This window comes from Hyperolius riggenbachi, chromosome 6, assembly GCF_040937935.1.
Source record: "Hyperolius riggenbachi isolate aHypRig1 chromosome 6, aHypRig1.pri, whole genome shotgun sequence".
Taxonomy (NCBI): domain Eukaryota; kingdom Metazoa; phylum Chordata; class Amphibia; order Anura; family Hyperoliidae; genus Hyperolius; species Hyperolius riggenbachi.
Window position 1 is genome coordinate 379,937,616 of NC_090651.1, and position 18,158 is coordinate 379,955,773.

The window sequence follows — 18,158 nt, forward strand, 5'->3', positions numbered from 1 at the left end:
GTCAGAAGTAATGGAGGGACAGTTATGGAGAGACTCTTGCTCAAGGGTGCCCAACTGGGACACTCCTCCGCCTCCATGTCCGCTCTCATGTCCCTCCCTGTCTCGGTGATGATGTGTGGAGTAAAGTCACTCAACGAGAGACGGAAGAGGAAGGCAGAGGTGGAAGAGAGGGGAAGTACAGAGAACCAACCAAGAGCGACTCCAGGCTTTCCTGTTGATCTGTACATTGGGTTAGGACCTATATGGCTGAACATGATGTACTGCCTTTGCTACTTGCAGAATTGGCTTCAATTTAAATTCAGAATTACCAGACGGAATTGGGAATTCCATCTGATCCAGAGTTTGGTAATTCCAGCCATCCCTAGTCACTAATACGTCAGACCTGTAGCCACTCCTGTCCTCGGTGTGTACGCCGGGGCGTTGTACATAACTTCCAGTCTACGTCTGGCCAAACAGCAGCCAGTGACCGAATCCCCTGGCTGTCTTCCTAACCATACAACCAATACATTCCTTACAAAACACCCAATAAGCACTGAAGAATGTTAGGTCTGGTTACATGTTCTCAAAAATGAGGTGGTCTGGTAATTTCTTTCTTGTTTTCCTGACCTGCTCCAAGCTGACAAAATACTGGCCCATAATTTGTAAAATTGCTTTGAATCTTCATGAAGTCACTTATTTGTTGTCACCCGAGCTGGTTTTCTTGAGGACTATTGAACTGGACTACCCCCCAAACCAGGGCCGGTTCTGGTAACTATGGGGTCCCGGGCAAAATTAACCTGCCCCCCCAACAGACACCCCACCAAAAAGCGGGATCAGGGAGCCTTAGTTGGGCCCCTGATCAGGCTGCCCCCCCCTCCCAGATCACCCCACACTTAACAGTGCTCCCCTGGGCCCCTGCAATGTCTTCGGTGTGAGTAGAATATCACCTGACACAGCGGGCTCCTCTATCAGTCCATGGCTCCATGCTGCACTCCCCGACTTCAACCTCATGGGGGTGCCACTGGCCATAGAGGAGAGGTACCCCTCTGAGGAAGTTGGGGAGTGCATAGAGCCATGGACTGTAGAGGAGCCCGCCGGATTAGGTGATATTCTACTCTGCCAAAGACATTGCAGGGGCACCGGGAGCACAGTTGAATTGTGGGAAAGACACTTTGGGAGGCCCCTACAGGCTCTGGGACCCTAGGACAATTCCCCCCTTTGCCTCCATGGAAGCGGCGGCCCTGCCCCAAATGTCATAAAATATTGTTTAATATAATTTTTATGCCACTGCACTAAATGTGAAGTCTTGCTTTGTTGGAATAAGGCCCAACCCCTCTTTGGTAAAGAACTGGATTAGTTCAATTAAGAGATTGGAGCCCTTGTATGAATTTACACATAAAAACAGGAACGGCCCAAATAAATTCACTACAATCTGGGACCCCTGGATCCCAATCTCTGCTCCTAAAGGTAAGTACACAAGCTAGATCTTACTCAGACCAGGCAGCAGAAAAGCAAAAATAGAGCTTAGAAAGTTTTTAACTTGCTGGTAAGATTTGTGCTACTTGTGCTACTAATAACAATGATTTTTTTTTTTTACCATGATGATGTCACCGCGCCCCCTACAGGGTTATTTTTGACCTTTATAAAAACTTAAACCAAACCTGACGCAAATAAAAAACTTATGACATAATGAATTGTATGTGTAGCACTGATAATGAAGAAAACATTAGCAGCAAAGAAAAGAAAGTCATATTTTTATTTTCAGTAATATATATATTTTTTTTTTTTATAACATTGCATCCTTCTGTCACAGCTGTAGTTTTAAAACCACACTCTGTCTTTTAAGCTATAAAACAAAGCAGAAATAATGACCCTTAAAACTTCACTGCTGTAAAACCTTATCTCAAGCTGTCTCTCACTATTTCTTGTCTGTTTAAAATGCTTCAGAAAACAGGACTGTATTCGCCCAAGTTGGGCCGATTAGATCAGAGAACCTCTTTTGCATAGATAACTACTGAAGTTTTTTAACAATATGAGACTGTTTTCTTTGCTACCAATGTTCTATTTCTTCAGCTGTACTACACATATAATTAACCGCTTCATCTCTATTCATTATCTCTATTTAGAAATGATTCATTTTTTTAATGACGCCTAACCCTAAAACCCCCTGTCCTAACCTTACAATATTGCAAAAGAACGATAAATATCAAAAACGATAAATTTAAAAAATGAATAATAACATTAAACATTTCAAAAACTATAACCTTCTCATTTTGAAAACGACAAAAAAACTAAACAAAACTATAACGTTTTAATTTTCAAAACAATAATTACAATAAAAACAATTTTCTGTTTTTGGCAGGGATTGGGTGGGTAGAGAAAAGGACAGGAGGACACCGGGAGCCCAATCTAGTGCAAGTATGTTGTGTCGATATGTAGTTAGAAAGAAATATACTCACAAATCTGAGTTGCATGTAAGGCAACCGCTTTGGACAGCATGTGGGGAAAAAACGTCCCCACTCAGCCTTGTGTCAGAAGTCCTGGTCGTAGCTCCTTGGAAAAAAAGCCCACCTGCCAAGCTGGTAGCCCCTAATCCGGGGAGATTCGTAGAAGAAAGGAGGTAGGAGGCAACCTGGAGTGCTCAGGCACTGACACTGTGCCCACAAAGGCCTCAATTCACTAAGCTTTATCAAACTCTTTATCAAACGTTTGATAATTTACCTCATGGGTAAAATCTAACTTTGAATTCACTAGGGTGTTATACCGTAGAATTATTGAACATTTTATTGATAAAACATTCAATAAATCTATAACACCCTAGTGAATTCAAAATTAGCTTTTACCCATGAGGTAAATTATCAAACGTTTGATAAAGTGTTTGATAAAGCTTAGTGAATTGAGGCCACAGTATCTAAAAGTAACAACTATGCGTATCCTTGATAGGTATAAGGGAGATATAAAGTAGTCCATCAGCATTGCATAAACAAAAGCTTTTATTAAGCACTTTAAAATGACAATGCGTTTCGCGGTATAAACCGCTTCATCAGGTCGAGTACTGTGCCTCACAGAGAAGTGCTCCAGTCACGAGCCCTTCTGTTTTGGGGGTCCATCTGAAAATGGCGCAGGGAGAAAAATGGCGCACCGTTCTGCCGATAAATGTATCATAAAACGCTATTTATCATTTTAATGTAAATACAATAAAACGGTAAATTTCGTTTTATGCTACATTGATTGCAGAGCGGTGCGCCATGAAAAACATGCAGGGGGCTGGGGTTGGTAGTATAGTATAGGCAACGGGGGCTGGGGGAGAGAGGCAGCAGGACACTAGAGGGCATAGGCAGCGGATGTATGCAGAAGCATACGTTACCTTGTCCTGGGCCGGCGATCGCTCCTTCCCTCCGCTTCTTCCATTCGTTTGCTGTAGTCCTGCAGCCGGCCAATCAGCATGCGGAGACTGAAGCCACATGGTGATTGGCCGGCTGCAGGATTACAGTAAACGAATGGAAGAAGTGCAGGAGCGGAGGGAAGGAGCGATCGGCGGCCCAGGACAAGGTAACGTATGCTTCTGCACACATCCTCCCCCGATGTCTATGCCCTCCAGTGTCCCGCTGCCTCTCTCCCCCCCAACCCACGCTGCATTTTTGAACACTTATAACGCTATTTAGCGTTATAAGTGTAAGGCACACTGCCTGAGCCATTTTTTAACACTTATAACGCTACATAGCGTTATATAATGTAAGTCTATGCTGCGCTCTTTTTATTCCTCTGGCGCTGTGCGCCATTTTTAACGGTCACGCTGTTTTGGGAGCCTTATAGCCGATATTTGGATTAGCACTTATGGGGCCATGCTTCACTGTGAGGCTCTATTAAAGCGGGATAGTGTGCTCCAGTTTTACTTGCACAGTTCTGCTGTAGATAAATCTGCCCCACTTGCTGCTGAAATTAGTGTGAAAGCCAAAGTCACATAAGCCAATGAAGCCAGCGTAGCCATCCTTCACACTTAGCGTTCCGATAAAGACTCAGAGCTGACATTGGCACATGACTCTGGCAGCTGCTATCTCCAGGGTTACCGAACGCTTATTTCTATCTACAGCATCCTCAGCGCACGGCCCACCTAGCAGCGCCTGACCTGACTTTACTGAAGCTCTTGTTTCACTTCTCCATGTTGTGGAGGAGAACGGCTGGGCTCAACTTTCCATCTCCAAACGCGTTCCCCGCTCTCCCTCTCTGGACCTCATCTGGGTGTGATTATTTGTCTGCCGGTAATACAGGATATCTCCTGGCCCCCGACCAACATTCTGCTGGCATTAGAGCCTGTCAACTGTCAGGGCCGCTCCTGCTGTGATCCGTCCACATAGTGTAGATAGAGATACCCGGGGATGGCGTATCTCTGTCACCTGAAAATATGTCCCCTTCTACTACGCTGACCACTGAGGTCACAGCTAATGCTTCTCACGACTGCTTATGTCATCTCACCCAGTGTTTGCCATAGGCGCTATATTACCCAGATACGCCCCTGGTTACTGACAATAGCCCACAACCATGTCTGAGCCTAGATTTCTTCATATTTGTTGGATGTTAGATGACAAGGGCCCACAACCCTCGCCTGGGCCTAGATTTCTTCATATTTGCTGGATGTTAGATGACAAGGGCCCACAACCCTCGCCTGGGCCTAGATTTCTTCATATTTGTTGGATGTAAGATGACAAGGGCCCATAACCCTCGCCTGGGCCTAGATTTATTAATATTTGTTGGATGTAAGAAGGCAAGGGCCCACAACCCATGTCTGGGCCTAGATTTATTCATATTTGTTGGATATAAGATGACAAAGACTCCACAACTTACACCTGGGCCTAGATTTATTCATGTTTGTTCACTGTTAGATGATAAGGGTCCAGGCACACACACGTGTAACAGATTAAAAAGATTGCACTGACTGGCTCAGTTTTCAAGAGGCTCTGAATTGTGTCCGCGGGCCACGGCCACAAACTTCTGCAAAAGTTCGCGTTCACACAAACAGGGCAAACCACCATAGACTTCAATGGGCAGGTGAATTTTAAAACATACAGGGACTATTTCTGGCCACAAAAGTGATGGAAAAGTTGTTTCCAGGGGCCTAACACAGGCCTGGGCAAACTTGGCCCTCCAGCTGTTAACCCATTCAGGTTCCGTCGTTTTCACTTGAGAAATGTTCACCTCCCATTCATTAGCCTGTAACTTTATCACTACTTATCACAATGAACTGATCTATATCTTGTTTTTTCCGCCACCAATTAGGCTTTCTTTGGTGGGTACATTTTGCTAAGAGCCACTTTACTGTAAATGCATTTTAACAGGAAGAATAAGAAAAAAACGAAAAAAATCATTATTTCTCAGATTTCAGCCATTACAGTTTTAAAATAATACATGCCTCCATAATTAAAACTCACGTATTGTATTTGCCCATATGTCCCGGTTATTACACCGTTAAAATTATGTCTCTATCACAATGTATGGCAACAATATTTTATTTGGAAATAAAGGTGCATTTTTTCCGTTTTGCATCCATCACTATTTACAAGTTTAAACTAAAAAAAATATAGAAATATTTCATCTTTACATTGATATTTAAAAAGTTTAGACCCTTAGGTAAATATTTACATGTTTTTTTTTTATTGTAATGGTTTTTTTTTTATATTAAACATTTTTTTTTTTGTATTTTTGGGAGGGTGGGATGTAAAGTATAGTTTTATAATGTAATTGTGTGTTATGTTTAATTTTTTTTTAATTTTAGTTGTAGTTTTACCATGAGTTTGTTTACATGACGTCACTCTAAGCGTAACACACGCTTAGAGTGACTCATTGGGGAGGGAACGGCCAGAAATGGCGCAGCTTCCGAGAGAAGCTGTCGCTTTTTCAGCGGGGGAGAGGAATCAATGATCGGGCATCATAGCCCGATACATTGATTCCTTGGCTACCGAATCCGCGGCCGGGAGTGCGCGTGCACGCGCGCGATCGGCCGCGGGAGCGCGTGGTAGCGCGCATGGTTCCTGGACGTAGTTTCTACGTCCAGGAACCAAAATAGGTTAAGGAACTACAAATCCCACAATGCATTGCAGGAGTCTGACAGCCACAGTCATGCCTCATAAAGGAAAATGCATAGTGGGACTTGTAGTTCCTTAACAGCTGGAGGGCCAAGTTTGCCCAGGCCTGGTCTACCACCTGGAGGGGGGCATGGCGGAGTGGGATACACACCAAAAGTCCCTGGGAAAATTACGTATTTCACGCAGAGTAGGGTTATAATCCCTAAAGGGCAGAAATCACATTACATTCCTAAATTTGAGGCATAAAGTGCTTTAGAACATCTTGAGTGTGTATACATCGATCAGGTAGTGTAAGTAGTGTACTGCTCCACACTGACAGACCAAACTCACTGTTTAATGCACCACTGCAAACAGCCGCAAAGGGCTGTCATTAGTTGGCACTCTCAGGACATAAAATATCAGTCCTCTCGGCAACAATGTTTGTGTAGTGATGGCCGAGCTGGACTGGTGCGCACCATGGCGAGAGTGCCGGTGATGGCGGCTTTCCAGCCCATATGGTCGGGCTGAGGTAGTTCAATGACAGAACAACAGTGACTGTCCAGCTGATTGAATTTGGTCTGTCCACAATGACAATCACAAATCACAAAATGACAATCACAAATACAGTTGAAAGATATGCACTGGTAATAGAGTGTGCTGGCGGACTATAAGGGCCAGCTGCGACAGGACTGTATGCAGTGTGTCATCCATATAGAGAGCTATAGTAAGTGCAATCACAAATACAGTTGAAAGGTATGCACTGGTAATAGAGTGTGTTGGCGGACTACAAGGTCCAGCTAGGACTGTATGCAGTGTGTCAAAGAGAAAAAAAACAGATCAGAACAATATTAGTCCTCAGAAGGGCTTTTTTGGGGTGCTTTCAGCAATACATTTCAGGGAGGAGCACGCTAAACAACAGCCTAGCTAACTGTCCCTTTCTCTGCAGCAACCTGTCCCTTCCTCTCACTAAAGCAGCAGCCGGAGACTGAGAACATGGACGGCGCTGCTGCATTTTTATAGGATAGGCGGGGGGTCCTTGGTGGAGTGCAGCCTGATTGGCTGCCATATGTCAGCTGACTGTGATGCAGAGGGTCAAAGTTTTCACCCCACGGCAGCAATTATTTTATCCAGGACCCACTGACCCCAAAGACTGCTTTCTGCAATACTAATTAAGACTTTCTGTCTTCATCAGCTGTCAAAAGGGTTGGCAATGCGGTGAGATCCCCGAGTGAGGCACAGACCTCCAAACAAATCTTAAAAGGGTGTCATCCATTTCTTACAATATCCAATAAATAAATAAATAATTTGCTAAATTACCACTTTAATGTATTACACATTTTTGGATCAATTAGTGAGTCTCCATGCAGGAAAATGAGAGCAAATACGTTCCCACTGCCTATGATATAACAGTAAACCAAATGAATGCAAACTCTGCTAACATTATTTAGTAATATACTGTAAACAGAAGCAGTCAAGTAGAGAATAAAACTTTATGTAACATACAGATAAGATAATTGGCTTCCCCCTACATTAATTTGGCCCTAGACTACAATAGACATATGACTATGGAAGGTTGAGATTGTGAGCTCCTCTAAGGATGGTTAGTGACATATGTACTCTGGAATGTGCTGCAGAAGATGTTAGTGCTATATAAATACATAATAATAATATGGTAGGAGTCGGACATTAGACTGACTATGGCAGGATTAGATTGTGAGCTCCCCTGAGGACAGTCAGTGACATGACTATGTACTCTGTAATGTGCTGGAGAAGATGTCAGTGCTATATAAATACATAATAATAATATGGTAGGACATTACACTATGACTATGGTAGGATTAGATTGTGAGCTCCTCTGAGGACAGTCAGTGACATGACTATGTACTCTGTAATGTGCTGCAGAAGATGTCAGTGCTATATAAATACATAATAATAATATGGTAGGACATTACACTATGACTATGGTAGGATTAGATTGTGAGCTCCTCTGAGGACAGTCAGTGACATGACTATGTACTCTGTAATGTGCTGCAGGAGATGTCAGTGCTATATAAATACATAATAATAATATGGTAGGACATTACACTATGACTATGGTAGGATTAGATTGTGAGCTCCTCTGAGGACAGTCAGTGACATGACTATGTACTCTGTAATGTGCTGCAGGAGATGTCAGTGCTATATAAATACATAATAATAATATGGTAGGACATTACACTATGACTATGGTAGGATTAGATTGTGAGCTCCTCTGAGGACAGTCAGTGACATGACTATGTACTCTGTAATGTGCTGCAGGAGATGTCAGTGCTATATAAATACATAATAATAATATGGTAGGACATTACACTATGACTATGGTAGGATTAGATTGTGAGCTCCTCTGAGGACAGTCAGTGACATGACTATGTACTCTGTAATGTGCTGCAGAAGATGTCAGTGCTATATAAATACATAATAATAATATGGTAGGACATTAGACAATGACTATGGAAGGATTAGAGTGTGAGCTCCTCTGAGGACAGTCAGTGACATGACTATGTACTCTGTAATGTGCTGCAGAAGATGTCAGTGCTGTATAAACACATAATAATAATAATAATAATAATAATAATAATAATAATAATAATAATAATAATAATAATAATAATAATAATAATAATAATAATATAGGACATCAGACTATGACTGTGGTGGGATTAGATAGTGATCCCCTCTGAGGAAAGTCAGTGACATGACTATGTACTCTGTAATGTGCTGCAGGAGATGGCAGTGCTATATAAATACATAATAATAATATGGTAGGACATTACACTATGACTATGGTAGGATAACAGTGTGAGCTCCTCTGAGGACAGTCAGTGACATGACTATGTACTCTGTACAGTGCTGCAGAAGATGTCAGTGCTATATAAATACATAATAATAATATGGTAGGACATTAGACTATGACTATGGTAGGATTAGACTGTGAGCTCCTCTGAGGACCGTCAGTGACGTGACTGTGTACTCTGTAATGTGCTGCAGAAGATGTCAGTGCTGTATAAATAAATAATAATATGGTAGGACATTAGAGTATGACTATGTCAGTGCAATAATAATAATAATAATAATAATAATAATAATGTTTCTTATAGTATGTTATCTAATCTATCCATCTACAGTATATACTCTGTCCGCCTGTCTGTCTATCTATCTATCTATCTATCTATCTATCTATCTATCTATCTATCTATCTATCTGTCTATCTATCTATCTATCTGTCTAGATTAAACAATTGAAAAAAATATAGACAAAAAAATATAGAAATGGATAATTACATAATTACTGCTATTTGGGGCAGAAAACAAAACATAAACAACTTTCCGCCTCTACTTCTGGTAATAAAACATGTTAACATTTGCATTGTACTAATAGTACATGTATATTAAAAAAGAGAGGGAGAGAGAGAGCGTATACCATTTGTAATAAAACGGAAAGGCAAATTTGAACAGCTGTTACAGTAAATTATTAATATAAATAATAATATAAAACTTTCTTATGTGGTAATAATCTATAATGAATGAAACACTGTGGTTTGCATTGGTTCCTCCCCTGGACTAATATAAAGATAAAGGCTAGTACGTGAGTGGTGACCTACCTGTGGCGGTGATAGCCAATAGGACGGCAGCGATGAGGAGAAACTTGGCCATCTTCAGAGCCCTGAGGTGTGTGTGTCCCGTGCTGCGTGTGCGACTTATAATACATCCCCAACCCCTGGCATTGACTAGATACAGAGGAAAGCAAAGAGGCGGGCGAACAGGCAGATGATATATTACAAATCAAACAAATACCAAAAACCTTGGCGTTTGATCAAATGAAGAGACAATGCTGAATTAAATTAATAACTTACTAAGTAAACAACCTGTGCAGATTAATTAAAGCTTGTTGTGGAAACAACCAGGATGTTTTTGTGACGGGGACAGAAGGAACCCCCCAAAAAACCCTCCATAAAAGTTTCTGTAAATTAGGGGATTGCCTACTTAAAGAAAACCTGAATAATTTATTAACTGTATAGTAGTCATGGGCGTAACAATAAACCCTCCAAGAGATGCAGCCCCAGAAGCTGCAGGGGGCCCCATGGCGAGGAGTAGTTTCTTTCCCCTCTCCTGAGATACTGATAACAAAGGGCATGGAGAGAAAAACTTTCTGCTCTCTGCACAGTTGTTCTAATGACTGCATCTGCTCAGCCACTGCTAAGGAATCATACAAAGGTTTGCAGACAAATATTTGGGTACTTATCTGTTAGCCGGGGGCATCCTGCAGGTGGCGCTGTTGTTGCTAATTTTATTCATACTTACTTCACGTAGTAGTGTGTGTGAACCACCGCAGGTGGCGCTAATTACATTTCTACAAAACGTTACAATACAGTGTTAATGTCAACTAATAGATTGTGTTTGAAGTGGCCGGAACTGTCACTTAATGGAATTAAAATGGCGGCGGCAATGTAACAGATGAAGCCGCCGTCTTCGTCTGTTGTTCTTCTCCCCCCTTTGCCCTCTCGCTTCTATACAATGCTGGCAGCCTGCGGGGACACTCGTGTCCCCCCACAGTCGTTCGTCGCAAGCAAACAAGCAGGATTCCCTGCCGCGACGAATGACCCTGGGGGGACACGCATGTCCCCGCAGGCTGCCAGCATTGTATACAAGCGAGAGGGCAAAGGGGGAGAAGAACAACAGACGAAATGAAGGTGGCAGCAATGTAACAGAGGAAGCCGCCGCCTTAATTTTAATTCCATTAAGTGACAGTTTCCGGCCACTTCAAACACAATCTATTAGTTGACATTAACACTGTATTGTTACGTTCCGTAGAAATGTAATTAGCGCCACCTGTGGAAGTAAGTATGAATGAAATTAGCAACAACAGTTCCACCTGCCGGAAGCGCCCGGCTAACGGATAAGTACCAATATTTGTAAACAGTCCCTATTCAGTGTTTATCAGGATCTTGTGTACAGAGTTAATCTAACCCCAGCCTTTCTACCTCTCCCCAAGTGCTGTGTACTGTAGTGATGCTTGAGGAGTCTGAGCATGAATAGGAAAAGCTTTCTGCTCTCTGCACCATTGTTCTAATGTCTGCATCTGATCAGCCACTGATAAGGAATCATACTAAGTTTTGTAGACAAAGATTTGTAGACAGTCCTTATTCAGTGTGCAGCAGGCTCTTGTGTACAGAGACCTGCCCCTAACCTCGGTACCCCTCCCCAAGAGCTGTGTACTGTAGTGATGCTGGAGAAGTCTGCAGAGCCCCGCCCCCAGCCTCTCTACCCCTCCCCAAGTGCTGTGTACTGTAGTGATGCTGGAGGAGTCTGCAGAGCCAGTTCTGCTCCATCAGAGATGGTCAGAGTGAGTGTAATAAGCTGAGGCTGGGAGCACACTCGTCTGTCGGTTATCTGCCTCATCTGCATACACAGAACACTAGTTTATTAACCCTTATAATGAAAATAAAAATACAGGCAACACGCAGGATAGGTACTACATACTACAACGAGTTCCAAATTATTATATATTATAATAACATGAACAAAATTGCTTATTTTTTGCAATATTTTCATTTATAGATTATGTAGTCAGTGTTTGCCCATTGTAAAATCTTTCCTCTACATTCTCCTACATTTTAAAATGTATCACTGGTGACATCTTTAGTTCTGCCAGGTGATCTGTATGGAATGTTTGTTACTGACAGTTCTATGCACATTGGGAGATATTGCTTGCTTGGCAGTTGGAATCAGTTACTGATAGGAATGAAGTTCATCCCTTGATTAAAGTTCCTCTTTAACCAGTTACCCTCCCCTCGGACAAGAACCCTCTCCCCGGTGGTGCCTAACCCCAAGACACCCCCTGGTGGTGCCTAACCCTAAGACACCCTCTGGTGGTGCCTAACCCTAAGACACCCCCTGGTGGTGTGGTGGTGCCTAACCCTAAGACCCCCCCTGGTGGTGCCTAACCCTAACCCCCCCCCCCCCGGTGGTACCTAACCTTAAGACCCCCTCTGGTGGTGCCTAACCCTAAGTACCTGTCCCTAGTGGTGTATAACCCTGACCCCCCCCCCCCCCCGGTGGTGCCTAGTAGTGGCTGGATAATGTACTGGTTAAGGCCTCTACATGGGAGACCAGGGTTCGAAATCCTGGTTAGGGTCAATACCTATTCAGTAAGGAAGTTCAAGGCAAGACTCCCTAACTCTGCTGGGTGGCCTCTTGAGCACGTGGTGGTGGTGACTAACCCTAAGACCCCTCTTAAAGTTAACCTCCCCTCCTTCTGCAAAGCCATGATCTAACTTTTAGCTATCTGCAAGCCAATTTTTTGTTCCGTAAGCCTGTCTGTGGAAATTTCCCCCTCTTGCCGCTAATCGGGCTCCTCAGATCGCCAAAATTTACTTTTATAGCCGCATATCGCAGCTGTTCTTAAAAACTTGATTTGCGGCAAAGAAGGTAAGATTAGGAGCCCACTAGCGGCCACTGCCATGCACCCAAATTTCCCTCTCATACCGCAAAAAGCGGCTTTTATAATAGGCACCTATGCTGCCGCTGTTTTAACCAACAGGGCTCTTGTGCCCCTTTATTATGCTTTGGGTGTGGGAAGCCTCTTCAGCAGGGATAGGGAACCTATGGCTCAGGAGCCAGATGTGCCGTTTTGATGGCTACATCTGGCTCACATACAAATCAGTAGGGGGTTGAATCACTAAGCTACACCGCTCAAGCAGCACAGCGTGGCAGCACAAGTAACATTTTCAAAGTAGGCCCGCTACTGCTGTAGCACTACTACCTTACTCACGCTCCCCCCAAAACTAACATCCGCTCCAATTGTCCCACCTTGGACCCTGTCAGGTCCAGTCACTTTGTAAGAGCAGATCCCTACACTTTGATTGGCCCATTAGGCTGCCTGTCACTTTAGCAACAGCATAACAACGTTATTAAAAAAGAATTCAGAGACTGATTGTACTTTAAAAGTGTTGGCCTTACATAAAATGCACACATTTACTTGTTTTTAGTTTGAAACAATTTGTATGGCTCTCACAGAATTACATTTTAAAATGTGTGGCGTTCATGGCTCTCTCAGCCAAAAAGGTTCCTGACCCCTGATCTACAGGATCCAAGGTATTCCCTCTATGCAAGTATCCTGTTTTTGACTGAGGTTCGCCTCAGCTGGACTTTAAGATATTTATGTGTAACCAAAGGGAAAGCCCCGGATAAGGAAATTACTCTGGAGCTTTTTACAGTATTTTACAGGAATGTTAGTACCAAGTTCTGGTCCTCTATATTTATTTGTAGTCCTGGTGGTAAAATACACTTAATTGCTTGTTCTACAGCTGGAAAAGAAATTACATTTTTTGGGGGGGGAAAACAATTCCTTAGAAACAAAGAAGGCTTGTATTTCTGAGTCCAAAGTTGCAAGAAGGCATCTTCATGTCATGAAAGAGCACCATCTAGTGGCAGCATCTTATACTACAGACTATGAACAAAATAACAATGCTTCACTCTGAGCTTGGCATTTTAAAGAGAACCTGAGGTGAATAGAAGCAAAAATTCATACATACCTGGGGCTTCCTCCAGCCCCCCTCGGGCCTGATCGCTCCCTCTTCGATCTTTCGTAATGGGTCCTGGTATCTTTGGCCAGTCAGGGCTTACTGCGCAGTCACAGAACTCTCCTGGTCGCGGCGCCGCGGGAGTGAGACAGGGGAACGCGTGCAGCTGAATTGAGCAAGTGGCCCCGACATGGCCGAAGATACCGGGATCAAGGAGGCGGAGGACGGTGCGGAAGAAGCGATCAGGCCAGAGGGGGCTGGAGGAAGCCCCAGGTATGTATGAATTTCTTTTTATCTATTCATCTCAGGTACCCTTTAAGAAGCCATTTTTTTATCAGATCAAAGAAAAAGGTAAGAAGGTCAGGTTTTTATAGCAGTGCTTATTACTGATGGATACAGCCTCACACAATATTTTATTTGGAAATTAAGGTGTATTTTTTATTTTCTGGTTTTCTTTTTTGCTCTATCACTGTATCATATCAATAATTACAGCCCTAAAATGACAGTAATATACCCACATAGCATATATAAAGCTAAGTCCCTAACATAACAATTTATGATATTTTTTTTATATTTTTTTACAAGTTTTTTTTTTATTTTGGGACAGAAAGGGGTTTATGGTATTTTTGTTTCTATTTTTTTTTTTTTATTTAGCAGACAATTATAAATAGTGTAGTGCGCTATTATATTTCTCCACTAGAGGGCACCTTCCTGCCCAGAAAGCTGAATCACAGCTTTCTAGGCAAAAAACTAAAGCAAAAGATGTTTTATGTTTAACAGGTTTTAAATGAATAATTTCTGCTGTTCGTTACAGCAGAGATTATTCATTAATTAGGCACATAGATTGGCTTTGGGAACATATGTTCCCATTTACCAATCTTTTCTCTAACTGCTGTCCACAAAACAGAAAAAGAGTATCTACACCCCTGGGACAGTAAGTGAAGTCCCTAGGGGTGTAGATATACTGCTACGATCGCCTGGAGTGCCCCCGCTTCCAGCCTCATCATAAATGTGCGGTGTCCCCACTCCCAGCCTCCTCCTACATGTACAGTGCTCCCCAGCCTCCTCCTACATGTACAGTGCTCCCCAGCCTCCTCCTACATGTACAGTGCTCCCCAGCCTCCTCCTACATGTACAGTGCTCCCCAGCCTCCTCCTACATGTACAGTACTCCCCAGCCTCCTCCTACATGTACAGTGAGCACAGCGTCCTTATACACGTACAATGCCCCACCTCCAGCCTCCTCCTACATGTCCAGCGACCCCACCCCCAGCCTACTTATACATGTACAGTGCCCCACCCCCAGCCTGCTCATACATGTACAGTGCCCCAGCCTCCTCCTACATGTACAGTGTGACCCCAGCCCCAGCCTCCTCCTACATGTGTAGTGTCCCCCACTCTCAGCCTTTTTGTACATGCGAAGTGAAGGAATCTAAAGCCGTGAAACAATTCAGAGTTTAATTTTAATAAACTTCAAATTATTTTTCAAAACAGGCACAACACAATCACTAAATGAATCCGTGAAGAATGAAATCAGCAGGTTTATTTCTGAAGCTTTGTTAAAGAGAAAAAAAGCAGTGCCTCTGAAGAAGCAGGGAGACCTGCGAAACGGCTGTTAGGCCGACCTTTTCACTACCTGTCTGTATGCTGTACCCACTGGATTAAAGGAAATTGGTTAACTGCAGCCGGTGCCAGATCTGCTTTCATTCTCCTTCTTAATTATTTCTGAAGCTGTTTTCGGATAATAGTGAAAGTTTCAGCACGTTTCAAATCGAACAACATTTGCAATACTCAATGCTCCCATTACATGAAAGCAGACACTGGTATACCTCATGAACAATCAATAAGCAATGTTCTGCTCCTTTCTCTGTACAGGAAGCTCTTCTGATCCTCAGGAGTCTATAGTGAGTGACACGGAAAAGCAGGGTTTGGCTGGAGCCAGAACTAACCAGTAAGGAGTCATTGGTCAAAACTCCCTAATTCCAGAAAGGCTTACTGAACACGCCCTGAGTGGTTGTGGTTGTCCTTAGCTACTCAAGCGTGTTGAGTCCCACAGTAGAAAATCTCTGTACAAATGTTACCATTTAATTCCACTTCACAGTGATGTCATGCTCTGTGTATTATGGAGTCACACAATGTTCTCTGAGCCTCTCCGTGTTTCCCAACCCTTGTACTGTGACGATGTGGCCAGTCACACCTCTGATACCAGACATCCAGGAGATCCCAAGAGAAAGCTCTGCTTTGTTTACTGGCTATTTATAGGTCCGTATTAATGTGCTTGACTAGTAAACGCATACCAACCCGGCCAAACCAATCTTTATTTTAGTTGTCTTCTTACTTCTTTAGCCTTGGGAGTGGCTGTGCATCCAAGATCCGTGTCCCCTGGAACTCACCCTGATGCCGGCCTACACCTTGATGCTACACCTCGTAACTAGAGGGGTGCGATCGCAGGGGGGCCCAGAGCTGTGAGGGGCCCCAACTACGGGGCATATCTGGGTGACATTGAGCCTATGGCAAACACTGAAATTGCGCCCCCATCAGACCACCTTGTCCCATAATAACAGCTTCTTTTCTTGCAATGATGCAAGTCTCCCCAGTATTATTATTATTATTATTTTTAGTATTTATATAGCGCCGACATATTACGCAGCGCTGTACAGTATATATATATATATCTTGTCACTAACTGTCCCTCAAAGGAGCTCACAATCTAATCCCTACCATTGCCATATGTCTATATTATGAAGTGTAAGTACTGTAGTCTAGGGCCAATTTTAGAGGGAGCCAATTAACTTATCTGTATGTTTTTGGAATGTGGGAGGAAACCGGAGTGCCCGGAGGAAACCCACGCAGACACGGAGAGAACATACAAACTCTTTGCAGATAGTGCCCTGGCTGGGATTCGAACCAGGGACCCAGCGCTGCAAGGCGAGAGAGCTAACCACTACGCCACCGTGCTGCCAGTATAGGTTGCTAGAGTTAACCCCAAGTAAAAGTAACCAGAGGTAGCACGCACCCTAGTATAGGTAGCCAGAGGTAGTTCACCCAGTATAAATAGACCCATGTTTACGTTGCCCTCCCAGTATAAGTAGCCTTATAGTATAAGTAGATGTAATTAGAGATGTCTCCCCAGTATAAGTAGCCTTCTTTAGCATGGTAAGTGGTATCCCTTAGTATAAGTAGTCCCTCAGTAAAGGTAATGAGAGATTTCCCTCAGTATAAGTAACTCCCCAGTATAGATTTGGCAGGTGTCCCCAGTATAAGTAGACCCCCCCCAGCATAGGTAGTGAGAGATGTCATCCAGTATAAGAGCAGGTACAAATGCCTGAGAGGCATCCCTCAGTATGGTGGTGAAGCATGAGAGAGGAGGCGGCAGCAATGGTGCTGTGGCGCCCATGGCACAAGCCATGTCTGCACCCCTCTAGATATGCCTCTGTACTAACCTTCCCCTCCTCCGATACAGGGGTCCATGTTTTAGATCAGGTGTTTTTGTGGCTACACTTGTTATGGGTGTAAAGATCAGGATGGCCACACTTGTTTTATGGCCCTTGTGAGATGGGCCCCCAGCCTGTGAGGATCACCAGGGGGAGGCAAGGGAAGGGGTGTGAATATTGGGGGGGGGGGGGGCATCAATGTTTTGCTGGGGGACTCATGAATTGTAGTTATGCCACTGCTACAAGCCCCCCACTCTCCTAGCATGCCAAGGCCAAGTTCTCTTTCATGTTACAAGTGTTGACCTCTTCTTGAACATGCATTCAGAGGACCTTGAAATGGACAGGTGACAGAGGGAGGTCACAGGGCGGTCCAACACAAGTACCACAGGGGCAACAAGTCAGGGACAATAAGGGAAGTTTTTAAGGTCTGTTTCTGATAATTTGACTTGGCCATGCTTCAACTAATGTAAATCATTTCCATTAGCGTCACGTGTTTGCGTTATGATTTTGCCCTGCTGCAAACGTCGGTCCTGCTGCATTTTGCGCTTGTGTAGCAATCGCGGTGCTCTCAAAGCCAGATTTATACTTTTTCCGCCCCTAGGCCAAGTATGGTAGGGCTCCACTTTTACGTGTGGTAATTAGTGTTGGGCGAACAGTGTTCGCCACTGTTCGGGTTCTGCAGAACATCACCCTGTTCGGGTGATGTTCGAGTTCGGCCGAACACCTGACGGTGCTCGGCCAAACCGTTCGGCCATATGGCCGAACTAAGAGCGCATGGCCGAACGTTCCCCGAACGTTCGGCTAGCGCTGTGATTGGCCGAACGGGTCACGTGGTTCGGACCCGAACGCGCTCTGATTGGCCGAACTGTCACGTGGTTCGGGTAAATAAATACCCGAACCACGTCATATCTCCGCCATTTGTCTGTGGGTTTAGCTTTGGGTAGGCAGGCAGGGTAGTTCGCGCTCCAGCCACGCTAGCCAGGGTCCCCCCTGTCATTGTGTCACTGCTGGGAACAGTAGTACACCGCTTGCTCAGCCACACTATATAGCATTCTGTTTACTGCCACTCTGTGTACCTCGCTCAGCCACACTATATAGCATTCTGTTTACTGCCACTCTGTGT

At 43.9% G+C, this 18,158-nt stretch overlaps 1 protein-coding gene across 1 annotated transcript in view; it reads right to left on the reverse strand.

The window, feature by feature from the left end:
- LOC137523087 (phospholipase A2 inhibitor NAI-like) overlaps positions 1-9,757 on the reverse strand; it is a 36,375-nt gene extending 26,618 nt beyond the window's left edge. Inside the window, exon 1 of the mRNA XM_068243296.1 lies at positions 9,682-9,757. Within this exon, the coding sequence (XP_068099397.1) occupies positions 9,682-9,733 (52 nt within the window). The 5' untranslated portion in view covers positions 9,734-9,757. The remainder of the gene's footprint in view (positions 1-9,681) is intronic.
- Between the last annotated feature and the right edge of the window lie 8,401 nt (positions 9,758-18,158).